The following is a 27,405-nucleotide window of genomic DNA, read 5'->3' as shown; positions in this document are numbered from 1 at the left end:
ATTAATCGATTTATCGTTTACTTGCTACGTAGTGAATATAGTATACCTCGTTTTGTCACGAATGTCACAGTAGTAATGAAAATGAGTTATTTTTAAAAGTCATTATTAATGATTTTATGAATCGTTTTCAAAACATGAAAATCCGCACGAAATAATTATGATATATATTTTCTTAGGTCACATACCATAATGGTATTTCCCTTACATACTTTATTATTATTATTATTAGCTTTTATATTGCGGTTAAACTGTGACCTTTTTATTAATATTATTATAATTAGTAGTAGTTTTTTATATAACTGTTAAACTTTGATTTCCTTTTTTTGCTTCATACACATGTTCTTAGAGCCGAGGGTCTCTCTGGAAGCCACCTCTTTATTCCTTTGGATAGAGGTACGGTGTGCCTACATCCCACCCTCCCCAGACCCTACATATAGCTCTGCTGTCGGTGGGATTTTACTGGGTATGATTGATTGATTGATTTTCTTATTGTTTCAAACTAGTATTCGGGGGCCCGTGCTTCGCAACGATACCCTTAAACGTTAAGCTACACACTCACCTTGTGACATGTTAACACACAATATGTTGTCCGAAACATAAAACATTATTGTATAAAAAATAACTAAGTTGAAACATATTTTTTTTTTATTCAAGCGGCTATGAATTAATATAGAGTAATTTGTGTTTCTCATAAATAATATGTTCTTTTTATACGGTGAACTATAAAGAAAATAAAAAGTGATACGCATATAACCAAGTTTAACAGGCGAGCCCCACATTAGATAATGTATGACCAAGTTCAAGTACAAATTAAATAACACTATGTACAAACACATATATAAGCACATACGAGTTGCCAATTGTATATATACACATGTCTTTGCATTTTAACTTATTTCTTTTTTAAGTGACGATGTACTTTTGTTACGACTTTACCTTTTTTGTTATGTGACCAGGTTCGAAAAGTTTGACGCTAATATATATAAAACTAAAATACACCATATGAAGTATAATTCGTAAAACCAAATTAAGGGATCCATATGTGTAGTTTTACAATACTCAACGGGTCCAAATAATAATAAAACTTACTATCATTTCTCAAAAAATGGCGGCAGTTATCATCAAAGGGGTTTGAAGTTACCGGGAAAATAACAACCACCTAACGATTTCTCAAATAAACAACGAATTCATGAAGTGACATCTAATCATCTTCAAACGCCAATTCAATTTCTTCATCATCAATCAAATTTTGTTCATTTAAGGTAATTAATTATATATCATTCCATATACTCATCATTATTTCATCACACAAACATTGCTTTCGATGTTCAACGATCACATTCTGTTAATTTGCGTTAAAAATAATTGGGCCGATCATTGTTTCTAATTAAACCCTTTACGCGGATGATCAGTTTCCGTGAGATTTGATGATTTATGAACGAATGCGTGCGAATAGTCGTTTGATTTTATGATTTTCGGTTATTTTTTGCAGATTTGTAGTGAGATGTGATGGATCCGGAGGATCTACAATCGGACTTACTTGCTTTCCGGAGATTGTATGGGCTTCTTGTAAAGGATGAACACTATGTAGAAGACGCAGGCTCGGAAAATGTAAGTTTGTGTAATGTTTTGAGTTTTGAGAATGATTATATTATTATTGGATATTAGTATACTAGTTACTACCTTTGTGTTATTGACTTATTTTTAATTTTATATGGTAATTAACACGTTATTTTTTGTTTTGATGCAGTTGGATAATAATACAAGACGATTGCTGATAAGTTTACTGTATCCTGCGGCAAATAAAGCTTTCGATGCTCATGCAAAGGTATGCAGTAACTTTTAATTCTTTGATGTGAAATTTAATAATCATATGAGTATATGACCAACAATATTAACAAAGTAGCCATCGAAATTTCCTTTTGTCGAAAACTTCATTTAAAAAGTCAAATCCCACGCTACGTCAGCACATGATGTGTGTGAATCTTGCGTCATGGTATTTAAAGAAACAATAAATGATAAAAAGAAAGAACAATTTCGTGCCACGTAAGCTTAGGATTATGTGAAAAGTATTTAAAAACTTACAGTTATTAAAAGTTAGATTCAAAAAATGTTTAAAAACTTAAACTGTTTTAATTATATTTAAAAACTTAAAATAGACACATGAGGGAAAAAAAATTGCCACGTTGGTGCAAGAATATGCAAATGTTGTATTCTGGCGCCACGTAGGCACTAGCTAACCGAAATGGCTAGTTTGGTAAAGAAAAGGCAAAGGTTATTTTGTTAATTTAAGTTAGTGCTAATATGGTGATTATTCCAGATTTCTTTCCATTTGTTTGTAATATATTCTGACTGGAATTGTAACACGGTTTTATCAGATTCTAGGTACTCAATTTAGACCAACAAATAGCTCGTGGTCAACGCCACAAGGTCAACCCAGAGACATACAGAGTCTGAAATCTTTTTCTGTGAGAAATGCACCAAGTCCGCAGACTGTTGACTTGTTAACGGGTGAAGGGACTCTCAACGAGCCAATGAGTCAAGTTGACCTTGCAGGTGAACCCGGTTTAAGAATGAAACGGTGCAGGGTATGCCGAAAACCAAAAGTCAAACAGTTGACCAAAGAGATCAGCTTTAGAGATACCAACTCTTTGACTACAATTAGCAGATTACAGAATCAGAATCATAAAAGAAGATGGGAAGTTGAAAATGAACCTATTACAATTAACGGTCCGTTTTTTACTATTTTAACCGATCAAGAGGATCATATATCTAGAGAAGCTTCTACGAAGATCCTACAGTTAGAATCTTGTATTTCATCTTTGCAAGTAGCGGTCAAAAATGCCAGTTTTCTAAAAAGTGAATCGGTGAACGAAGACAAAACATTTGATCCGAACAGTAGCACGAGTCAAAGGATTTGGAAGCCTAGAGATACGGGTCAACAATGGTGTGACCAGTCACTGGTCAACACAATGCTTCCAAGTAGTCAAATAATAAGTCAACTAGTAGAGGAACCTGTTGTAAAAAGAACTGAAACGTTCAATCCGATACAAAACCAGTTTGATGATACACCAGATGAGGCTTATTATCTTTTTCATAAAGGTGAGAATTCTTCAAATATTATAAAACCGGCCGGCAAGAATCTTTTTTTACAGATGGCTGAAACGGAGGCACCAGTCAACACAATGCTTCCTAGCAGTCAAATAACAAGTCAACAGGTAGTGGAACCTGTTAGAGACAAAATTGAAATGTTGAATCCGATAAAAAACGAGTATGATAATATTCCAGACGAGGCTTATTTTCCTTTGCAGAGTGGTGGGAACTCTTCAAATGTCAAAAAACCGGCCGATAAGAATCGGATTTTACAAAGAAATAAGTCAAGTCAGACGAACAGGCAACAGTTGAGTCAGTTACAGACGGTTAAAACGGAGGCACTGGCCAATACAATGCTTCCTAGTAGTAGAATAACAAGTCAACAAGTAGAGGAACCCGTTGCAGACAAAACAGAAATATTCAATCCGAGAAAAAAACAGTATGATCATACACCAGATGAGGCTCATTATCTTTTTGATAAAGATGGGAACTCTTCGGTTGTGAAAAAACCTGCTGACAAGAATCGTGTTTTACACAGAAATACGTCGAGTCAGATAAACAGGCAACAGTTGGATCCGTCACAGATGGCTAAAACGGAGGCACAGGTCAACAAAATGCTTCCTAGTAGTCAAGTAACAAGTAAACGAGTAGAAGAACCTGTTGTAGAAAAAACTAAAATGTTCAGTCCGAGACAAAACCAGTACGATAATATTCCAGATGTGAAAAAACTGGCCGACAAGAATCGGGTTTTACGTAGGAATGTGTCAAGTCAGACAAACAGACAACAGTTGGATCAGTTACAGATTGCTAAAACGGGGGCAGTGAGTAGTTCTGAGATTACCGAATGGCGGGACCCGTCTGTTGGATATGGTAAACCTTCCAATGAACAACAAAAAGCAAAACCTAGTAAGGCGTATACTGATCAAACGGATTATTATCGAGGGAAACATGTGGTGGTTGACCCTAAAAGATTAACCTCTGTTGCAACTCAGCGGCTTCCGGAGAATCCAGTTTCCAGCTCAAACTATTCAACTCAGGTTCAAAGTCCAAGTCCAGGTCCAAGCCGAAGTCCAAGTTATCGTAGTTTGAATGACAGTGAAGGATCTTTACATGATCATAGGGAGGTGAATTCAGAATCAAGCGGAAGTGAGGCTCACGAAAAGAGTGAGACGGAGTTGGCCTTGGTTTTAAGTCAGTATCAGAGTCCTAACAAGGGTGGTTCATTTGAATCTTCCGGGTCAATGCCAAGGAGGACGGTTCCTGAAAAGGGTCACGAGAGGGATGATCCGAAAGACAAGCTGACCACAGTTTCAAGTCGGGATCAAAGTCCTTACAGAAACAGTAGCTCAAACGAATCTTTATGTTCAAATGCAACTGAAATGATCCCAAAACGAGGTCACAAAAGTAGTAATCCGAAAGAACCGAAGAGGAAAGATGAGAGCAAGAATAATACGGTCTCAAGTAGATCACACGAATCTTCAGGGTCAGGGTCAGGGAGGATGGTTCCTATTAAGGGTCTCCAAAAGAGTAATAAAAAAGAACTAAAGACGAAAAGTGAGAGCAGCAGCTCAAACGAAGTTTCAGGGTCCGGGTCAGAGAGGATGGATCCTAAAAAGGGTAAACAGAAAGAACCAGAGAGAAGTGAGAGTGCTAGCTCAAATGAATTTTCAGGGTCAGGGTCACGGTCAGGGTCTGAGTCAGGTTCCGGGCCAGGTTCAGGCTCAGGGTCATTGTCAGGGTCAGGTTCCGGGCCAGGTTCAGGGTCAGGGTCAGGCTCAGGCTCAGACTCAAGGTCAGGTTCTGGGTCTCGGTCACGGTCAGGGTCAGGTTCTGGGTCGTATTCAGGGTCGGGTTCTGGGTCACGGTCAGTCTCATGGTCGGGGTCAGGGTCAGGGTCAGGGTCGGGTAAAGAGAAAGAATCTGATATGAACACGGTTTCAAGCGAGGATCAGGATAGTAGCGCAAACGAATCTTCAGGGTCGAGTTCAAGCAAAACGGATCAGAAAGAACCAGAGAAAAACCAAGGTTGGCGGCTGGGAAAACTCAAAGACAAGTTAGCGGTCATCTTCCACCATCACCATCACCACCACCACCACCATGGTGATAATAAGGATGATCATGATGATGATAATGATAACGATAATGACGATGATGATGATGATGAGGGCAGTCACAAAGACAATTACAAGAAAGCCTGGAAGCAGACTAAAAAGATCATTGGTCATAGCAGTAAGACCAGCGCACACGCGGCCAAGATTATCGGGAAGGAGACCAAAAAGATCCTTGGTCAGGGCAGTAAGACTGGCGCAAAGGCGGCCGTGATTATTGGGAAGGAGACTACAAAGATCATTGGTCAGGGCAGTAAGACCGGCGCAAAGGCGGCCAAGATAATTGGGAAGGAGACTACAAAGATTATTGGTCAAGGAACTAAGACTGGCGCAAAGGCGGCCAAGATTCTTGGGAAAGAGACTAAAAAGATCATCGGTCAAGGTAGTAAGACTGGTGCAAAGGCGGCCAAGATACTTGGGAAACAAGCATTGGTGTATGAGGCTCATGCTGAACACGCGGTCAAGAAGATGGCTAGCACTGCGGTCAAGAAGGCGTTGGAGGCTAAGAAGGACAAACATCACGGTTCACACGCGGCCAAGAAGAGTGTAAGCAGGGGGTTGGAGATAAGCCAGGCTCATGGTGAACACGCGGTCAAGAAAGATGAGGTTCATGGTGAACACACGATCAAGAAGGATGCTGCCCATGGTGAGCATGCGGTTCATGATAGCAAGGCGTTAGTGGTGGTAAATGATCACGAGGCTCATGGTTCACATGAGATAAAGGACGAGAGCAAGGCGTTGGTTCTAGTGAACGATGGAGGGCATAGTGACCACTCGGTCAAGAAGAATGAGAACCTGGCGTTGGTGTTAGTAAATGACGGAGGTCATGGTTCACACTCGGTCAAGAACGAAAGCAAGGCGTTGGTGGTCCACAAACCGACAAGTAAAACTAAAACAGATAGCAAGGCACTGGTGGTTCACAAACCGGTAGTTAAAATCGATAGCAAGGCGTTGGTGGTCCACAAATCAGTAGGTAAAAAACCGACAGGGGTGCAGTCACTGATGGGTGGATTGTTAAAACAATCTAAAGATTCTACAAAATCAAGCAAGTCTAAAAGTGCAACAAAGGGAACTAGTGGTGCTAGTAGCAGTGGGAAAAAACAAGGCGGCGGTGGTGGTAGTAGTAGTGGCGGAAAGTTGAAAACTAGTATGGTGTGCTTGCAAATGCTACGGCAGAAGCGAAGACTAGAGCGGATGGAAAAACTACGTCGCAAAATCGCCACTGATAAGAAGCATTAACTGCGCATATTTGATTCCTGTAAATGTTTTTTTTACTGATAGTGATATGTATCAAGATAGATCTTCATTTATTTCCATGCATATCGAGTTAATGAAAACGCAAGTTGGGGTGTTAAATGAGTCGCATTGTCATTGCACGCATTAACCAAACATGACACGAGTATTTGCGGATTGATGCGAACTTGATCCATTTAACCTATAAGTTTAGTTCTAACTTTTGCATATTAATATTTTAAAATCAAGTTAATTTATGATAGTAAACTTTTTTCTTCAAATATATAAAATAAACGGGTCAATCCAAAACGACCCATGCTTGTGGGTTTAACTAGAAACTAAACCAAACGGTCCAAACCCGTTTAGACTAAACATAAACACGTGAAAATATATGGATTGACAAACAGGGCAACAAGAAACGCTTGGAAACGAGTATGTTTGTAAAAATGTAACGTAAAATATGACTAATAAGTTATATTACTACACAATATAATTTCCAAAGAAAAAAACATAACATAATTTAAAAAAAAAAAGATTTATGAAGTTGCATTTATAACATGCCATAAAAACCAAAACTATCAATATTCACCAATAAGAAGCGACTTTAAAATGGCTTCTTTGTTACCATTATAAATTGGGAGCAAATGACCAACACCCGGTAGCTCATGGTAGTGAATCCATGGTAGCTTTTTCGCTATGTACCTTTCCAAACTCACAGGCACGAGCCCGTCTTCATCACCGTGCCATAAATGGACACGACCCTCATTGTTTGGGAACGGGTTTTCTATCTCCATTGGGTCGAACTCCCATTTACCAAACCCGACGATCATGTCCCTAAAAATCGACTCCATTAGTCCTTGTTGCCTCACGTAGTCCTGTTTACAAGTATTAGCTCGAGTTAGAGGTCGAAAGATGAGCGTGTTAGATTAGCTTGCAAACATTTTTTTTGTCCGTTATTATTATTATTATTATTATTATTATTATTATTATTTGTTTGCATACAAAATGTTATTATTTTGAAGATAAAAACATAACATAAGTTTATTTTTCTTTCATACTATTACAGGAGATGGGTTGAAATGGACTGACATAATAAATAATTTAAAACTCCTACTTTTGTGGATTTTAGTTACCAAATAATTTGAAAATAGATCAATTGGAAAAATCAAGTAGTCAAAATATGACTACTTTGACCCATATTTTTAGTTAAATATTTGTTTGACCAGACTCATATAAATATATAATAGATGACTTAAAAGTCATACATTTGTGGCTTTTTGTTACCAAATAATTTGAAAATAGATTAATTGGAAAAATGATGAAGATGACTACTTTGACAATTATTTTTAGTTAAATAGTTATTTGAGCAGCCTTTTATAAATATAGCTATTTATTTGTAATAGTTTTTAGTTATATTGTTATTTGATCAGCTTTTTTTTCTATATAAATGTAACCATTAATTAAAAGAAATTACGCGATTTTCCCTTTAGTTTACCTTTAGGTTCGGCGACGATGTTGGAGACCCTTCGCTTTGACGTTTCATAATAAGCTTCCAGTCTGAAGCTGATAAATTAGGCCTTCCGGCTATAACAGTAGAGCACATAAACCATTTTTGAGTGTTCCACCAGTAGACTAGCCATGGCGCATAGTGTGACACAGCGACTGCCAACTGATCTTGAACTGGTTGCAACTTGTAGGCCGCCATTGTTAAGTTTCTTGGAAAACTAGGCCACCAATAGTTCACAACTGGAGCTACCAATGTCACTCCTGCTAGCCTGTTACAAATACTTATTTTATTTTTATTTTCATTTTATAATACTTTAATATAATAATGCAATTATATAAAAGTTAACTGCTAAATAATAATTTGACTTTCAACTTCTACATTTTAAAGAAACATGAATAAAAAACTAGAAAAGGTATATTATGTCTAGAAAGATCAAAGACATTGGTTATGTTTGGTTTACCAAACAATAACTTTATAGAAATAATAATAATGATAAAAAGGAAAAAACCAAAGAGTTGGTAATAATTTTGTTCAATCCAAACACAACTCACATTTCATTCACGTAAAAAAACATAAACACTAACTCACACACACTTAAAATTGTATAATTCTAACATGTCTATTTAACCTATTTATTTAAACGTGTCAAAACAAGTTGATCATTAGTAATCCAGTTATTAACGAGTTAACCAGGGTATAGGTTGTAAACCAACTTAAACAAATTATTAGTAGGATTAGAGAACTGACCCGTTTAATTAAATGGATTAACATGTCAATCCAATCACACCCGTTTAATTAATATGTTTTATCGACCATATGAAAATCCAAAACTTTATCATCTATCGTACAACTCATCGATGCTGACGTGTTATTATTAGGAATCTTCACCAAGATCTTCAACATTCGCGTGAAGAGTGGGCCACTACAAACCTTAAACATTTAGGTGACAGAAAGTAACATGTTACCTATGAGGAATGTACTTTAAACTGCCCCAAGCTCCTTGTTGGCCCATGGAGTATCCAATTACATAAAACTTTGACCCGAGTTCCAGTTCATCAGCAAGATTTTCGATATCCAAAGCGAAGCTCCGAATCGTTCGTTTCGGATCCGGATCACTCTCTCCATAACCCGGCCGATCAAACGCCACCATGTAGATCTTTAGTTCTTCAAACAGTTCCTAAAAGTTGTTCACAAGTTCAAAAACTTTTTTAAAACGGCATATTATAAACTCTCTGACTCTACTCCTAAATTTCAACTATTTATAAAATTAAATAAATAACAAAAGGTTATTATTCTAAACTAAATTGATTAACCATTAAATCCAAATACCCAATTACTATTTAAAATAATTAAGTCCAAACACCAACCGACCATTTTAACAATAAAAAATTAATCTAATAAACAAAAATGAGAGTGCAACATTATTATTTACTCACAAGCAGTGTTGCAAAAATCCTAATTAAGCGTCGGTTAATCCCTGATTAATCACTAGTCTCCACTTCACTGATTAATTTTGGGCTAATCGGCCAATGGTCAAATCCGACCAAAATCAACGGTTTCACGCGATATTCCAACCAAAATTAGCAGCTTCCGGCAAGATTCAATTAAAAACTAGCGATTTCCAGCAAGATTCAAGCCAATTTCCGGGCAAAATGTGTTTATGTATGTATAAAATTGTAAATTACATATAAAATTGTGTGCATTTATATATTAAATTGAAAATTATACATAAAGCCCGGTCCAATTAAACTCGATTAATCGTTAGACTAACGATTTTTACAACACTGCTCACGAACAAGACGTTTTAAACTAAAAACCCAATTGATGACAGGTTGTAGGGGTGTGTATGAGTTAGTTTTTAACTTTTGGACTAAGAAGACAAATCAAAAACTGAAAATTCAGGTTTTATAAAACCCTTCGGAAATATGAATATAAAATCGCACTATTTTTAAAATCCATAATAAAATGATTTCTCAAAATAAAATTGTTGTACCAAAAAATTGGTTACATCTTTTCAACATGTGACTCAACCCGATTGTAGAAATTCAGATACCATGAAAAAAATTTCTGGATCCGATTATTTATTTTAGAAAATCTAGAAATTACCGTAAGTAAAATAAAAAGTTACCCGATGGAAAAGCGATTCGTCGTGGCGGCAAGACCCGAACCCATGAACAAAGACGATCTTATAATCAGCTAAGTTTCTGGCAACACCGTATTCACTATAAGCTAGATGTCTACCGTCTCTTAAAGTGACACGTGGTCCGGTGACCGGCGGACCACCGGGGGTACGACAGAGTTGCGGTGGTGGTGGGGTGATGGTCTGGTACGCCCATGCTAATAATCCAATGAATACCACGACGGCAGTTCGCCGGAATGTTTTGTTTTCCGGCTGGTGTTGCTTCATTTTACGGTGCTCACGTCGCCGGAAAGTGACGACGGAGATGGCAAGGTGATTATTATTATTATTATTATTATTATTAACAAGCTGAGCGGAAGACTTGTTCTTGTTGTTTGATTTGGTTGTTAATATTTGAATTGTGGAAACTAAAACTTTATATATATAATAGAAAAAATAGGCTACGTATGGAATTTGAATGTATTTTATATTTAAAACTTTACATTAGTTTAATATTGAGAAAATGATGAAAGTGACCGTTTTAACCAAGTAGATTTCCTGATTAACCCTAATTTTTAGAAATACTCATTTTAAGAAGATTTGAATCGTATGATTAAAATCTGTCATCCGATGAGTTATGCATCATTCATAACTAGACACATGTCTGTATAATTTAAAAAGAAAACAGACGACAGATTTTACTCAAAACCGATAAGTTATTAAATTGTCGGTATCGTTGTTTAAAGTTCTGTTTCCATCGGATCCGACTGTTTAAAGTTTAGTTGAGTGGCCAATCTAAACGGCTGAATTTGTATAAAGACGGTCGGATGACCAATCTTGTTAACAGATGAAAGGATTTTATTGGGTTACAAGTCGGGTGGATGACATATAAAAATGGACAAATGGCAGATGAAAACGGGCGGCCGACGATTTTTAAAGTAACCATTTTATGAATTTTTAAAACAAAGGCGTCTTAAAATATCTTTTGTAAAAATGGCACCAGTTTGGAGATTTTCGCTTTTATATTTTATTTAAGTTATATCAATAATCAATGTGTATCTATATTTAAAGTTATTTTAAAGCTAAATAATAGTAAAATGAAAATGATAATACAGCAATGATTAATGATCGTATATAGTAAGTAGTATTGTTCGGTGGTTGAACGTATTAAAAAGAGAGAAGTTTTAACGTGTGGTGCTATTGTAGTTGGTGGCGAACTCATTTTAGGAAGAAAAGAAACGGATAGTATATATAAATATAAAATAATTAATATAATATATAATTGGTTTAACTTGTATTTTAAATTTACTAAAGCAATTTTCAATTATTTTGTTCATCCGTATAGGTAACACGTTTTTCTTACTTAATTGTTTGGATAAAGAAAAATACTTTTATATCTAGAAATCTAGAAGGATAACAATGATAACTTCTCTAACAAAAGAAACACGTATCACAGAAGAGGTTTTCACGGTCTAACTTGTTCAATTTAACGAAACTTTTCGACAAAACTATCAACTATGGTTTTAGTGGCTTGACAATTTATTGGTTCTGTTTTGACGGTTTTATTTTCTAATATACAAAATTATTAATTTGTAATAAATGTTTTAAAAATGATAAAAGATAATTCATGTTATAATGTACATGAATACTACATGTTCCATAAATGAAAATGTAATACATAAATAATAAAGATCAAAGTTTTCTAAGTTACAAACCCGACTTCACCTACTTGAATCCGGCTGTTTACGTGTTGATACTATTAGATAGAGGAAGCCTCCATTCATTCATGTACTACATCAACGAGTCTCCGAATTTCATAAAAATTAAATTTTTTAGTCCCTATGATTGTTCATTGTTTTATTATATGTGTCTTTGGATCGTAGTGAAAGATAAAGCTTAATATTAATACTTGTATCTTTAAAGCTTGTAAAATGTTTTGTAAAGGCAATCAAATACAAGAATAAAAGATTATATACAATCTTTAGTAGTTAAAATAAAGTATAATTTAGAGAACGGTATCAAATATAGATTGTATTGAAGATCAACTGCAAAGAGTAGAAGGTCAACACAAGATGCAAAAATCAATGAAACATGATAGAATTGTGGCGGACACTAAAGTGTTTCTTTTTTATTTGATACAAAAACTAATAATCTTTTTTATTTTTCTATAAAGTTAGGGGTTGTTTGTTTTAATCAGATCTGATTGATTCATATACAATTCATCCTCTTTCTCATTTCACATTAATCAGGACCTAACCGATTCAGACTCAATTTTGTCTCATTCAGATGTTTTTTTTTTAATAAAATGGTCTAAGCTCTGATCGAATCAGACGTCTCCCTCTTAATGGTTTCATTCAAAAGTAAACAAACAGATAGTCATTTATAAAAGTTTATGTCTTAACATGTATAAAACATATTAACATAATTACTTATAATATGCTATGTTTATGTATACATAAAAATATGTCAATAACACCTAATTCAGTTCACACATCTGCCTCAGTGCCTCACCCATCTATGAATCACCCCTTTCTGTTTTGGACCACAAGTTATGGGTAATGGCTGTGGTCTTTATGTATGCATGATAGCGTTTTGGATAAGAGTATTAAGAAGCGCGCTTTTAATTTCATCCTCATTTTTGAGAACGAGGTTAGTGTCAATTTAGTTACTAGGATGGACGATATGCATGAATTAGGGATGACAAATAGTCGAGTTTGTGACACACATAGGTAACTACAGTCTTTAGTCTATCCGAATATAAAATAATATCTATACTCGGTCCAATACTTTTGGGTATCAGGTTTAACACGGGTATCGTGTATACTCGTTGCTTAGTTAAAACTACATGTTGTGATATCAACTACATTTCTTACTATTCTATTTTTATATATATACTATATATAATACACCAAACAAGAGCAAATTAAGACACTCATTTTTAAGTAATTTACAACACTTAAAGCATGAGGTACATGTGTTAGTAAGGGTAAACATGTCTTTTAAACACAATCCATTCAACTTACAAGTTTGACCCCTCATCTTTAACCATATTATGTTTTTAATTTAACTTGTAAACTAACTTTCCACCCATGATTTTTAAACGACTATAGCTACGTTAATATTTTTATAAACAAATTGCACCATAAAAACGAGCATTTTATTCTCTTTAGTTTGGATATGATATTGTTGTAATTTTTTTTTCATTTTAAATAAATTAATATGTTACGTAGGGGTGTTTAGTGTCAGTTTTGATGGTTTTTAAGTTAAACTTAGTGAGTCCAACCGTTACTACTGATTTTTTGTCGTCCAAAAACAAACTCAACCATTGAAAGTAGAAACCGAATCGTTACTAACGGCCTGGTTTCAGTTTGGATTCACAGTTTAAACTTAGATAATATGATACTTGAGATGATCATAAATAAAAAAATGATAATTTTAGCCACATAAGTGGTAAATATTAATAGAAGATCTAGGACGTGAAATAATAACAACAAAGATTACAAAATGCATCATATTGCAATTAGGTTAATTTACAGTCTTTTCTGGTTGCATATGGCCGGTTGCCGATATAAACCGCGAACCAACCATTCACTACGTTTTGAAAATTTTGAAACCGACCAACAAACCGAAAGTAAAAAAGAAAAAGAAAAAAGAAGTCAAACCAATGACCGATTTAAACGATTTCAAGGTTTTAACCGAGCCAAAAACACTTATATTTGTACGTTATTAACATGTTCAAACACCCGCTGCATGGCGCGGGCACCCGTCTAGCAACTTTATTACACAAAAGAAATTAGAAAAATATAAAATGCAAAAATTCATTGGATTAGTAGATATATCTATTACACAAAAACAATGAAAGATTAAAGAAAAGTAAAAACGATACCCTGGGTATATTTCGAATAAATGACTGTGTATGTTTTGAGTAACTAAGGTATCATTAAATACCATGTTCATGACCCATACCCGTAAAATAATTTTAAAGTAACTCGTACTCATTCCATGTTGTCAAATGTGGCTTGTCTGCCATTGCTAACATGTTTATAATTGAAACATATTAATGAGGTATGTGCCAGGAGACAAGTGTGTATATAGTCAAAAAGACATTTATTATTGGGGATGAAAATAAAATTCAAATAAAAAACACTAAGGTCGGGTATTTGGATACGAGACTGGATACTATATTGATAATTTCTATTTTTTGCAGGTTCTGTGTGATGCCCGACCCGATTATACGAAACCATGTACCTGTTTATTCTAATCGTGTATTCAAAAGATTCAAATTTGATTTTTCTTGACCCTTACTTGGCCCTATTATACGAAACCATGCACATGTTTATTCTAATCGTGTATCCAAAAGATTCAAATTTAATTTTTCTTGACCCTTATCCAATAATATTTGTTTTAGTGCCTTTATCATGTGAAAAATAAAAAATGTTCGTTTCGTATATGTGTTTTATTAGATTATTTTGGTATTAAGTCTCAACTTGTCTTTTGGAACTTATACTGTCATGAAATTTGCATGTTTAGATATTTCAAATTTAGTTTGGTGATGATGATATATGCAATTTATATTTTAAGTTTTGTAACTGTTAAAAAAAATGAAATTATATAAAAATAGAATGGTAAAAAAAAGAAAGAAATATACTTCGGAAAAAAAAATCTTATGAAATATGAACCATGCAAATTACACGTTTTTTATTAAAAAAAAAGGAATATTAAATGGTAAAAAAAGTCATATGAGACAATGAGCTTTAGCTTATGTGATATTAGAGGAGAATGTGAAAGTTTTATCGCATTGGACCTTCAAGTGACGGGATTCCCCTGAATGAGGAGATAGTGAGCTTGGGCTACCTAGCGATGCGTTCAGGCGTGAACGTATGAAGTCGCCTTTCTTCATTAGGTTACCCCAAATAACCAGACTTTATTTATTGGTCGCTCTATACAGAAAAAAGGGTGTCTATGGACCACGCGAATCAAAGTAGGCTTGATTTGCTACATTGTCCGATAGCACACAAATTCTTACCAAAATAATTTAATTTACAAATTTAATAAACATGTGTAATGAATCATCTATATAGTCAAAGTTCGAACAAACGTATATTAATGAAGATCCTTCAATTGAGATGACACCACGTACGATAAATGGACTTCAAAGTTTGGCAATCTATATATCCCAACTATTGGTGGTTGTCACTCCACATCTTCACAACCACATCTTTGAACAATAATACAAAAACGAGTAAATAAATAATAATAATAGTATTCTTAAAAACAGACAAGGATGGCCCCTTGCTTTTGCACCATGGGTTCATGCATAGACGGGTCCATGTGTGTCTGTATGCATTTATTTTAAAGGATTCTAGTTGAGTTGAAGAAAAAAGGGGAGAAGAAAACGTCAGGGAAAAAAAAAACAATGAGAGTGCATGTATTTGTTTCTGTTTTGAGCCGAACTAAATTGAAACCAAAATCTTGGTTATTTGGGAATGCTAGCATGTTGATTTTCGGTTAATCTATTTTTGCGTATGGTTTGGCTTTGGCTAGGTTAACCAAATCTTTGGTTAAGAACAGGAGAACTTTTCTTAGATGATATTAGTGTGTTGTTACATCATCTAACAACATTAAACTCGTTCAAATTATTTTTTTATTCTTAAGATTAAAGGTAGAGCACATTGGACTATGCTCCTAATTAGAAGTGCTCAAAAAACTCGAACTTGGAACCAAACAAAAAAAAACCACGGAAATGGGCCGGTTATTTTATACCCGGGTTTTTACTACCCAAACTCGTACCCGACTCTACCCACAGGGTACGGATAGGATGTGCATTTCAGTACCAAAACCCGTACCCGGAACTGTTTTGTACCTGGTAATACCCAAAAACCGGAACCAGGTTTTTCCAATACCTGAAACCGGGTTTTTCAAATACCCAATTCATACTCGAAAAATACCTGAAAAATACCTCCAAAAAGTTCAGCCCATTAAAAAACTTAATCTACACCAGAAAAATACTAGGAAAAAAACCTGAAAAGCCCCGAAAATAGGGTTTTCCAATACTCAAAAATAGGGTATTAAAATACCTCGTTCTATACCCGACTTGGGTATTGCGAATACCCAATCATATCTGGAATCAGTATTAGAAAACCCGATTTCTGCACCACTACTCCTAATGTTCACTTTCTCATAGACATGAAAAAACTAGTTTGGGACCGATGAACCGTTTTCAACCCGACCCACTCGCACTTTATAACCGGTTTTGCCCAAACCGGTTTGGTTCAAGACCCAACCCATCGTTTTTCCATCAAGTCGGCATTTAAGATGGTATAACCAGTTTGAAAAAAAAACGGATTGCGACTCGATTATACTCGTTAAAAAGCCGGTTTACAAGCCCAACAAAAATATAGCCATTGTGGACCAGATTTTGACCCTTTTTAGCCCACTTTTTTTTTACCATTTCGCCACCCAAGTGAAATATACGGTGGATGTTTTGGTTCAACCACAACACTAAAAAAACGCTAGGCACTCTTTCAACTCTAAAAAAGCACACATTATTCTCAACTCAAGAACGTTCAAGCAAAAATCTCAAATGGCTTCATCTAGTATTCAATCTTCCGTTGGCTATGGCGCTACTCAAAGCGAGGGATGGTTCGAACAATTCCTACCAAAAGGAACCAAGATGTTTGGCAACACTTCGATTTATGTGAGTTGTGAAACCGAATCGTTACTAACGGCCTGGTTTCAGTTTGGATTCACAGTTTAAACTTAGATAATATGATACTTGAGATGATCATAAATAAAAAATGATAATTTTAGCCACATAAGTGGTAAATATTAATAGAAGATCTAGGACGTGAAATAATAACAACAAAGATTACAAAATGAATCATATTGCAATTAGGTTAATTTACAGTCTTTTCTGGTTGTATATGGCCGGTTGCCGATATAAACCGCGAACCAACCATTCACTACGTTTTGAAAATTTTGAAACCGACCAACAAACCGAAAGTAAAAAAGAATAAGAAAAAAGAAGTCAAACCAATGACCGATTTAAACGATTTCAAGGTTTTAACCGAGCCATAAACACTTATATTTGTACGTTATTAACATGTTCAAACACCCGCTGCATGGCGCGGGCACCCGTCTAGCAACTTTATTACACAAAAGAAATTAGAAAAATATAAAATGCAAAAATTCATTGGATTAGTAGATATATCTATTACACAAAAACAATGAAAGACTAAAGAAAAGTAAAAACGATACCCTGGGTATATTTCGAATAAATGACTGTGTATGTTTTGAGTAACTAAGGTATCATTAAATACCATGTTCATGACCCATACCCGTTAAATAATTTTAAAGTAACTCGTACTCATTCCATGTTGTCAAATGTGGCTTGTCTGCCATTGCTAACATGTTTATAATTGAAACATATTAATGAGGTATGTGCCAGGAGACAAGTGTGTATATAGTCAAAAAGACATTTATTATTGGGGATGAAAATAAAATTCAAATAAAAAACACTAAGGTCGGGTATTTGGATACGAGACTGGATACTATATTGATAATTTCTATTTTTTGCAGGTTCTGTGTGATGCCCGACCCGATTATACGAAACCATGTACCTGTTTATTCTAATCGTGTATTCAAAAGATTCAAATTTGATTTTTCTTGACCCTTACTTGGCCCTATTATACGAAACCATGCACATGTTTATTCTAATCGTGTATCCAAAAGATTCAAATTTAATTTTTCTTGACCCTTATCCAATAATATTTGTTTTAGTGCCTTTATCATGTGAAAAATAAAAAATGTTCGTTTCGTATATGTGTTTTATTAGATTATTTTGGTATTAAGTCTCAACTTGTCTTTTGGAACTTATACTGTCATGAAATTTGCATGTTTAGATATTTCAAATTTAGTTTGGTGATGATGATATATGCAATTTATATTTTAAGTTTTGTAACTGTTAAAAAAAATGAAATTATATAAAAATAGAATGGTAAAAAAAAGAAAGAAATATACTTCGGAAAAAAAAAGTCTTATGAAATATGAACCATGCAAATTACACGTTTTTTATTAAAAAAAAAGGAATATTAAATGGTAAAAAAAGTCATATGAGACAATGAGCTTTAGCTTATGTGATATTAGAGGAGAATGTGAAAGTTTTATCGCATTGGACCTTCAAGTGACGGGATTCCCCTGAATGAGGAGATAGTGAGCTTGGGCTACCTAGCGATGCGTTCAGGCGTGAACGTATGAAGTCGCCTTTCTTCATTAGGTTACCCCAAATAACCAGACTTTATTTATTGGTCGCTCTATACAGAAAAAAAGGGTGTCTATGGACCACGCGAATCAAAGTAGGCTTGATTTGCTACATTGTCCGATAGCACCCAAATTCTTACCAAAATAATTTAATTTACAAATTTAATAAACATGTGTAATGAATCATCTATATAGTCAAAGTTCGAACAAACGTATATTAATGAAGATCCTTCAATTGAGATGACACCACGTACGATAAATGGACTTCAAAGTTTGGCAATCTATATATCCCAACTATTGGTGGTTGTCACTCCACATCTTCACAACCACATCTTTGAACAATAATACAAAAACGAGTAAATAAATAATAATAATAATAATAATAATAATAATAATAATAATAATAATAATAGTATTCTTAAAAACAGACAAGGATGGCCCCTTGCTTTTGCACCATGGGTACATGCATAGACGGGTCCATGTGTGTCTGTATGCATTTATTTTAAAGGATTCTAGTTGAGTTGAAGAAAAAAGGGAGAAGAAAACGTCAGGGAAAAAAGAAACAATGAGAGTGCATGTATTTGTTTCTGTTTTGAGCCGAACTAAATTGAAACCAAAATCTTGGTTATTTGGGAATGCTAGCATGTTGATTTTCGGTTAATCTATTTTTGCGTATGGTTTGGCTTTGGCTAGGTTAACCAAATCTTTGGTTATGAACAGGAGAACTTTTCTTAGATGATATTAGTGTGTTGTTACATCATCTAACAACATTAAACTCGTTCAAATTATTTTTTTTATTCTTAAGATTAAAGGTAGAGCACATTGGACTATGCTCCTAATTAGAAGTGCTCAAAAAACTCGAACTTGGAACCAAACAAAAAAAAACCACGGAAATGGGCCGGTTATTTTATACCCGGGTTTTTACTACCCAAACTCGTACCCGACTCTACCCACAGGGTACGGATAGGATGTGCATTTCAGTACCAAAACCTGTACCCGGAACTGTTTTGTACCTGGTAATACCCAAAAACCGGAACCAGGTTTTTCCAATACCTGAAACCGGGTTTTTCAAATACCCAATTCATACTCGAAAAATACCTGAAAAATACCTCCAAAAAGTTCAGCCCATTAAAAAACTTAATCTACACCAGAAAAATACTAGGAAAAAAACCTGAAAAGCCCCGAAAATAGGGTTTTCCAATACTCAAAAATAGGGTATTAAAATACCTCGTTCTATACCCAACTTGGGTATTGCGAATACCCAATCATATCTGGAATCAGTATTAGAAAACCCGATTTCTGCACCACTACTCCTAATGTTCACTTTCTCATAGACATGAAAAAACTAGTTTGGGACCGATGAACCGTTTTCAACCCGACCCACTCGCACTTTATAACCGGTTTTGCCCAAACCGGTTTGGTTCAAGACCCAACCCATCGTTTTTCCATCAAGTCGGCATTTAAGATGGTATAACCAGTTTGAAAAAAAAAACGGATTGCGACTCGATTATACTCGTTAAAAAGCCGGTTTACAAGCCCAACAAAAATATAGCCATTGTGGACCAGATTTTGACCCTTTTTAGCCCACTTTTATTTTACCATTTCGCCACCCAAGTGAAATATACGGTGGATGTTTTGGTTCAACCACAACACTAAAAAAACGCTAGGCACTCTTTCAACTCTAAAAAAGCACACATTATTCTCAACTCAAGAACGTTCAAGCAAAAATCTCAAATGGCTTCATCTAGTATTCAATCTTCCGTTGGCTATGGCGCTACTCAAAGCGAGGGATGGTTCGAACAATTCCTACCAAAAGGAACCAAGATGTTTGGCAACACTTCGATTTATGTGAGTTGTGAAATGTAAGTCGTCCAATTAGCACGACTTACGTGTGTATAACACTTTTGAGAAAAATATGCATGAATGACCTAATTGGAACAATTTTGAAAGTTGGTTACCATTCTATCAGATATCCAAATTTGTTTTTTATTTTGAAAAACTTAAAAACCAGTGTTAAACATAACTTATAATACTTGGCCGACTCCACACAAGTTCAAACTAAGTTGATATAATTTTCTTTTCTTGGAATATGTTAAAATGTAACGATAAAATATGACTAAAAAGCTAATTAGTAATTACTAATTACCACACAAATAATATAACTTATAATAACAAGAAACTATTAATAAGGTCTTATGCATTTATTAAACACTATGGTTCCCTCAAACACCAATATGCTATCAATATTCACCAATAAGAAGTGACTTTAGAATGACTTCTTTGTGATCATTATCATATTGTAGCATATGACCAGCACCTTGTAGCTCATGGTAGTGAACCCATGGTAACTTTTTTGCTATGTGTCTCTGCAAACTCACAGGCACGAGCGTGTCTTCATCCCCGTGCCATAAATGAACACTACCCTCATTATTTGAGAACGGGTTCTCTATCCCCATTGGATCGAACTCCCATTTACCAAACCCGATGTTCATGTCCCTACAAAGGGACTCGGCTAGTCCTTGTTGCCTAACGTAATCCTGTTTACAAATATTAGTTCGAGTTGACGCCTGCATAAAGATTAGAGGTGGAAAGATGAGCGTGTCAGGTTGACTTACAAACACTTTTCTTGTCAGTTACGGTTTTAATTTTGTAAAAAGTTAATGTTCCAATAGAGTCTCAAACATTTGAATAATAACTATTAACATGTAATATAAAAACATATGTAACCAGTTTTGTTTTGTTTTGTTTTTTTCATAAAAACATATATACTTTGACACATAAGTCTATTTTAGGGCCCCAAATAGTTAAAATGTGACATTTCACCCTCCCTTGTCACATGTTTATAAATATGAAAAAAAATATTTTAATTTAAACGAATATATGTTATTCCCTATAGTTTTACCATAAGCTTCATGTCCGAAGCTGATAATATCGCCCTTACAGCCATAACACTAGAGCCCGGAAACCATTTTTGAGTGTTCCACCAGTAGACCAGCCATGGAACGTAATGAGACACGCGAACTGCCCATTTGTCTTCAATAGGTTGTAACTTGTAGGCAGCCATTGTTAAGTTTCTTAGAAAACTAGACCACCAATAGTTCACAACCGGAGCTATCAATGCCACTCCTGCTAACCTATTACAAACACTTTTTTAATTACATTTTCTTTCATTTTATAAACTTTATAATAAAACCATATATAAAAAACTAACTATAAAAATCTAGTTATAGTTTCGCTTTTACCCGTAAATGTAACAATCGGTTAAAAGAAATTGGAATCGGTTATAAGTTTGGTTTTAGCTCATTATAATGGATTAGAAGGATGTACAAGTAGGGACATCAACGTGTCGTGTTGCTGGTAGAATTGTTCAACCTGAACACGACCCGTGCTTTTATTTGTTTAAAAAGAATCAACCCTAACCTGCACACACGAAATAACAAGTATCCTCGACCCATATAACCAATTTATCTAAATGTAACAATCAGGTTAACAATTAATTATCAAGTTGTGAACCATGAACATGTTGATCTGGTTGATGAATTGTAAAAATAGTATAAATGAGTCATAATCAGCTACGCAACTCATCGATACATACCTTATTAAATTCCGAACAAACCTGCTTAATTAAACATGTCAACCTAGATTATTTACTAAACAAATTATACATACACCTTTATCATCCATCATGATTCATGCAACTCATCCATGCAAAAACATGTTGTGTTGACAACCAAAAGTCAAAACCTCTTACCTAAGAGGAATATACTTTAGACTGCCCCAAGCTCCTTGTTGACCAATGGAGAATCCAATTACATAAAACTTTGACCCCAGTTCCATTTTATCTGCAAGTTCTTCAATGTCCAAAGCAAAGCTCCGAATCGTTCGTTTCGGATCCGGATCACTCTCTCCATAACCCGGCCGATCGAACGTCACCATGTAGATTTTAAGTTCCTCAAACAGTTCCTACAAAATATTCACAAAATTTAAAACCATTTCATTTATTATTATATTTTTATAATGTCACGTCACGCACTCTCTAATCATACTCCTAAATAAATCACAACTTTTTTTTTCAACAATAATACATCAAAGGTGGCTAGGATTAATTAATTACCGGATGGAAAACCGAATCGTCGTAGCGACAACCACCGAATCCATGAACGTAGACGATTTTGTAACTGGCTACATTTTTGGAGACACCGTATTCATAGTAAGCTAGATGTCTACCGTCTCTAAGCGTGACACGTGGTCCAGTTACTGGCGGACCGCTAGGGGAACCACAAAGTTTTGGTGGTGGCGGGGTGGTGGTACGATACACCCATGCTAAGAATCCTATGAAGAGCACCATCGCGGTTCACATCAACATTTTATTTTCCGGCCAGTTGGGCTTCATTTTGTGCTACTGAAGTCAGTAATTTAAGTAGGAAAGTTATATATAGACAGAATATTAACATATGTGTGACATTTGAAATTATTTATAATTAAAACCAAGATTAGTTTTTGTATCTCTTATCATTTTAAAGTTTTATTAAAAGTTAGGAGACACTAGTAAAATGAAACATCAATGATTAATGACTATATATAGTTACTTTTGCTATTTATATGACAACATATAGTTATATTGGTCGGATGATAAATGTAACAAAAATGACGAAGTGTAGCGTATGGTGCAGTGTTAGTTGGTGGTGAATTTGTTTTGAAATAAAACGTATCCAATATACAAAACGACACATTCATGCATTTAGTCGCCAAACAGGTTAGAATCAATAGGCGGTGTGTAAATAATATCTCAAACACACAAGAGCGGATACTTTTCGTCGTAAAAAGGAGAAAAAGGATTGTTACCAAAGTAAATTTAACTTTTTATTCAAAAAAGAAAAAGAAAATTGGTATCAGATTAAATTTATTTTAAGTTATGATCTATCAATACATCTACAAAGTTTAAAACCGAACCATGGTCCGAATTTTATTAAGTTAGTTTTTGGTTTCGAATGAAAAACAAAAACTTTCTTTTTTACTTTATTTACTATTTTATGTATGGGTAACTTTGTATAATAGTAACCAAGTTTCAAAAGTGTTCCGATTAAGTTACATAAATTTAAAAAATGTTTCAATTAATTCACTAAACTTTCATATTTTATTAAATTATAGGTTTTAACATGTTTTGATTTTGTTTCAATGAGGAAATCTTTTTATCTATTTTTTTATGTTGATGTCGAATGGTAAAGTGATTTTTTTTATTTTTAATATAATTAGCGTTTTAAAAAAATTAAAATATAACTACATATATTGCAAATCATGACCCCTTATATGTTCTCCTTCATTGCTTTTTAGACGCACAAAAAATCTGATAAGGTTCGATTTGAAGATTTATTGACCCGATTTGAAAAAAAATTGTATGCGTGACCTAATTGAAACACTTTTGAAACTTGGTTACTGGCGTACCCGCCAACATAACCACAAAGTTTTGGCGGTGGCGGGGTGGTGGTCTGGTACGCCCATGCTAAGAATCCGATGAAGAGCACAAGTCAGTAATTGAAGCAGGAAACTTATAAATAGACAGAATAATATATTGGTGGGTGAAATTTAAATGCATTTTATATATTCAAAAAACTTGGGTTAATTTTTATATCTCCTATTATTTTGAAGTTATGTGTGTATCTATATGTTTAATAAAAGTATTTATAAAAGTTAGACACTAGTAAAATGAAAATTAATAGTTAATGACCATATATAGTTGCTTTTGCTATTTATGTGATAGCATATAGTATATTGTTCGGCTGATAAATGTATTAAAAATGACAAATTGTAGCGTATGATCCGGTGCTAGTTGATGGTGAACTTTTTTTTGCTATACAACAGCTTATATAATATATGTTAATCTTCAAGCAAAATAACTTCATTTAACATATACATATGTGCAAGTGTTTCAGGTTAACATATACATATATGCAGATTAAAGAGTGTTTCAAGTTAGCATCCTGTGACCCGCACAAAACATCACATTCGTGCTTTTAGTTGCCAAATGGGTCAAAGTCGTTAGGCAGTGTGTAAATTATATCTCAAACACGCAACAATGAACATTTTTCATCCAAAAAATGAAAAAAAAAAAAAAAAGAATTACCAAAGTAATTTAACTTTTCATCAGAACAAAATAAAAACCATCTAAGTAAATTTATTTTAAGTTGTGATTGATCAATACATCTTACAACCAACCAAATTGGTAGTTTAAAACTGAACAAAAAAAACAAATTTAAATTAAGTTTGTTTTTGGTTTCGAACGAAAAACAATAACTTTTTTAGCTTTATTAATTGTTATTTGTAACTGAATTGGGTTAGACTAAAATTATAGTCGGGCTGTGGTATATCCGTATATGACAAAAGCGATATAACCATTAGTTTTTATGTAAACCTAAAGTTGGCCTTTTGGAATCGAAAACCGAATAAGCAATTCGGTTTAATTTGGTTTAAAACTTGAGCTACAAAAAGATAATTTTAAAAGGTTTGACGGTAGATTTGCAATTATATATTATGATTTATTAATAATTTTAGTATTGAGAACGTACCCAAAGACCATCCATTGTTCTCTCATAACCCCTTTAGAGTTGAGCACACATTATGATACTTTTCTTTTGTTTTCTATCAAGCTTATTCACCATATACACTCTAAAAGTGTAACGTACAAATACCAAAATTTAATTTAATTACATAAACATTTTAACAAATACAAAAAGGATTGAAATATATATCATGATGAATGTGTAAATCACCTTTGATGTTTTTTTATTTGTGCACCTTCTAGAGAGGCTAAAACTCTTACACACCTATAAGTCCGATGTTACAAAATACAATTAAAGGTCACAAACCTAGCTAAATGCAAATTGCAAAATATTTAAATATATATGGTACGATCATGATGACATATATATATATATGAAGTCTTGCCAAAAAGAAGACACTCGTATTTCTAGTTTGGGATATGTTTCGAGTATCCGTTTTCGTGTTTCATTTTGTACAAATTAAGCTGCAAAACCACGTTCAATTTGGTCAAACTTATTTCGTAAGAACTACAACATGTCTTTTAAGTCTTTTAAGGTATTTAACTATTTTAATGTAAATTGCGTATATGATGATGAATTTATTTTAATTACAATTAACTATTAGTATTGATACATTGATGTGTTGTTATTAGTGTATAATTTATTTCTTAGCAACACTAATTAACAATTAGGTGATTTCTCCCAAACAAAAGTAAAAAATGGCTAAATTCGTAGTGTCAACTCCATCCTCTCTCAACTTAGACTTTGTGTTATGAGCAACAAAGCACATGTGAGAAATCACACGTTTGAGCGAAAAGTTAGTGAATACCCCATGCTTATGTGACAGTGACAGTGACGTGACTATACTTTTAGTTAACCACCCCCCTCTACTACACAGCTTGGTCTTACAACGTAATCTTCTTTCAAATATACTAGTAGGAAATCCGCGCATTGCGGCAGGAGACCCACACCCTTCTCTTTCAAAAGTGTAACTGAACGCCGTTAGGGACTCGGTAACTGTTAGTTAAACCTTCACCCACAAAACTGATAACGTATCATAACATTGAATAATAATAATAATAATAATAATAATAATAATAATAATAATAATAATAATAAAACTAACATCGCCATTTAGCAACTTAAACCTTATCATGTTTTAATATAAAGAAAATTTGTGACATCTTTAATTTATTACATAATGTTAGAAACAATAAAATACAATGCGTGTGAGTTGATTCAATTGAAGGATCAGTCCATTGACATTCTCAAGTGGTTTCACAATTAATTAAGTTGTGAACTGAAGAGATGAAATTTAATTGAAATTGGAATTCGATTGATCTAAATAAATACAACAATAATTAAATTATTATAAATGTTTATGTCTATTTATTAATTATCGTTTGCATATAAATAAAGACTTAGTAACTAACATTCAAACAATACTATACTACTAGCTAGTGGAATACAAAGTAAACATGAATTTGATGTTTCATGTGGTTTTCATAATACTCACAATGCTATCATCATTTAGCATTGCTAACGTTACAACCTCGAACGCGGTTTATATATGGAACATGAGGATGTACGTCCATAACCTCGTTGATGAAGGTATTACCGTTAAAGTCTCTAGTTGAGATGGCGAAGACGATCAAGAAGAACGTGAACTAGTTTTCAATGAAGGGTTTGATTGGAGGTTTGGGGTAACATTTGGCACGTACTACAGAGGCGAGTTTTGGTGGGGATTAAAGTATCAATCCATCAGCCTTTTTAACTCCAACATTGATTGTCTTAGTGTGCATGTTTTTCGTGTTCAAAGATGTTATTGGTTAGTAAGGCGGGATGGATTTTGGTATAGTAATAATAATGACACGTTTCCTGATAGTTGGAACAAGGTGTCAAGTTGGCCAACTGAGGAGAATTAATATGTAATCAGTTGCAAAATTAAATAAATAAATATGATATATATTTATATATGTCGAGTTCTTTCGATCTTTGAGTTCACGGTATTGAGTTTTATTTATGTATGCGTGCTCGATTTGCCTACATGTTCTTGGTTTGATATACACAATGAAATAACCCGAAAATTCTTCTAACCGATTTATCATCCAAAACTATATACATTGTAATCCTAAGAATATTGATGGTGATATAATTCTATTGGCGATAAAGGTAATTAATATAAGGTTAATATTGTTTTATTTTGACGCGAAAAAAAAATGATACTAAGTTTTCTATTGGCTACTAGATAACGAAAGCGAGAAGGGTAATATTGTAATTTGAACCTTTTTTATGTTTCTGATTGGAATTAAGCCTTTTTACTGTTTTACCACTCTTGTAGCAACTAAGAACTAAAAGACGTGAAACTCGAGTGACTGATATAGTGAAAAAAGATGTCATTGATGATCCAACGGTCAAAAGTAAGTTGACACTATTGATTTTAGAAGTACAGTATATGGAGAAAACAGAATGACAATGAGAACATTGACACAAACGACATACTATTGGCCCGGGATCAAATGACTATGGCTTGGATTTATGTGAGCA

At 34.1% G+C, this 27,405-nt stretch overlaps 3 protein-coding genes across 3 annotated transcripts; 1 reads left to right on the top strand and 2 right to left on the bottom strand.

The window, feature by feature from the left end:
- Window positions 1-5,002: 5,002 nt before the first annotated feature.
- On the top strand, window positions 5,003-6,756 carry LOC143581981 (uncharacterized). The gene is made up of 2 exons (XM_077064649.1): window positions 5,003-5,807; window positions 5,874-6,756. The coding sequence occupies exons 1-2, from the start codon at window positions 5,019-5,021 to the stop codon at window positions 6,438-6,440; spliced, it is 1,356 nt and encodes a 451-aa protein (XP_076920764.1). The 5' UTR covers window positions 5,003-5,018; the 3' UTR covers window positions 6,441-6,756.
- Window positions 6,757-6,965: 209 nt separating this feature from the next.
- Window positions 6,966-10,504, bottom strand: LOC143581982 (uncharacterized). The gene is made up of 4 exons (XM_077064650.1): window positions 10,070-10,504; window positions 8,907-9,118; window positions 7,930-8,209; window positions 6,966-7,309 (listed from the first exon to the last, which is right to left on the bottom strand). Exons 1-4 carry the CDS (start codon window positions 10,346-10,348, stop codon window positions 7,013-7,015), a joined length of 1,068 nt encoding a protein of 355 aa, XP_076920765.1. The 5' UTR covers window positions 10,349-10,504; the 3' UTR covers window positions 6,966-7,012.
- A 9,989-nt stretch (window positions 10,505-20,493) lies between these two features.
- LOC143581984 (uncharacterized) lies at window positions 20,494-23,019 on the bottom strand. The gene is made up of 4 exons (XM_077064651.1): window positions 22,434-23,019; window positions 22,071-22,282; window positions 21,222-21,453; window positions 20,494-20,886 (listed from the first exon to the last, which is right to left on the bottom strand). The coding sequence occupies exons 1-4, from the start codon at window positions 22,665-22,667 to the stop codon at window positions 20,560-20,562; spliced, it is 1,005 nt and encodes a 334-aa protein (XP_076920766.1). The 5' UTR covers window positions 22,668-23,019; the 3' UTR covers window positions 20,494-20,559.
- Between the last annotated feature and the right edge of the window lie 4,386 nt (window positions 23,020-27,405).

This window comes from Bidens hawaiensis, unplaced genomic scaffold, assembly GCF_021521415.1.
Source record: "Bidens hawaiensis isolate Kalapana, Puna unplaced genomic scaffold, B.hawaiensis_p1.1 tig00031364_1, whole genome shotgun sequence".
In the NCBI taxonomy this organism is placed as follows: Eukaryota; Viridiplantae; Streptophyta; class Magnoliopsida; order Asterales; family Asteraceae; genus Bidens; species Bidens hawaiensis.
This window is presented reverse-complemented; position numbering and strand designations above follow the sequence as displayed.

Excerpts from the sequence above, each read along its gene's own strand:
- LOC143581981 (XM_077064649.1), top strand. The coding sequence starts at position 5,019 with ATGAACACGGTTTCAAGCGAGGATCAGGATAGTAGCGCAAACGAATCT. Across the intron at positions 5,808-5,873 it reads ACGCGGTCAAGAAAGATGAG|GCGTTAGTGGTGGTAAATGA; the intron begins GTTCATGGTGAA and ends CATGATAGCAAG.
- LOC143581982 (XM_077064650.1), bottom strand. The coding sequence starts at position 10,348 with ATGAAGCAACACCAGCCGGAAAACAAAACATTCCGGCGAACTGCCGTC. Across the intron at positions 9,119-10,069 it reads ACGAATCGCTTTTCCATCGG|GAACTGTTTGAAGAACTAAA; the intron begins GTAACTTTTTAT and ends AACAACTTTTAG. Across the intron at positions 8,210-8,906 it reads TTAAAGTACATTCCTCATAG|GCTAGCAGGAGTGACATTGG; the intron begins GTAACATGTTAC and ends TATTTGTAACAG.
- LOC143581984 (XM_077064651.1), bottom strand. The coding sequence starts at position 22,667 with ATGGTGCTCTTCATAGGATTCTTAGCATGGGTGTATCGTACCACCACC. Across the intron at positions 22,283-22,433 it reads ACGATTCGGTTTTCCATCCG|GAACTGTTTGAGGAACTTAA; the intron begins GTAATTAATTAA and ends AATATTTTGTAG. Across the intron at positions 21,454-22,070 it reads CTAAAGTATATTCCTCTTAG|GTTAGCAGGAGTGGCATTGA; the intron begins GTAAGAGGTTTT and ends TGTTTGTAATAG.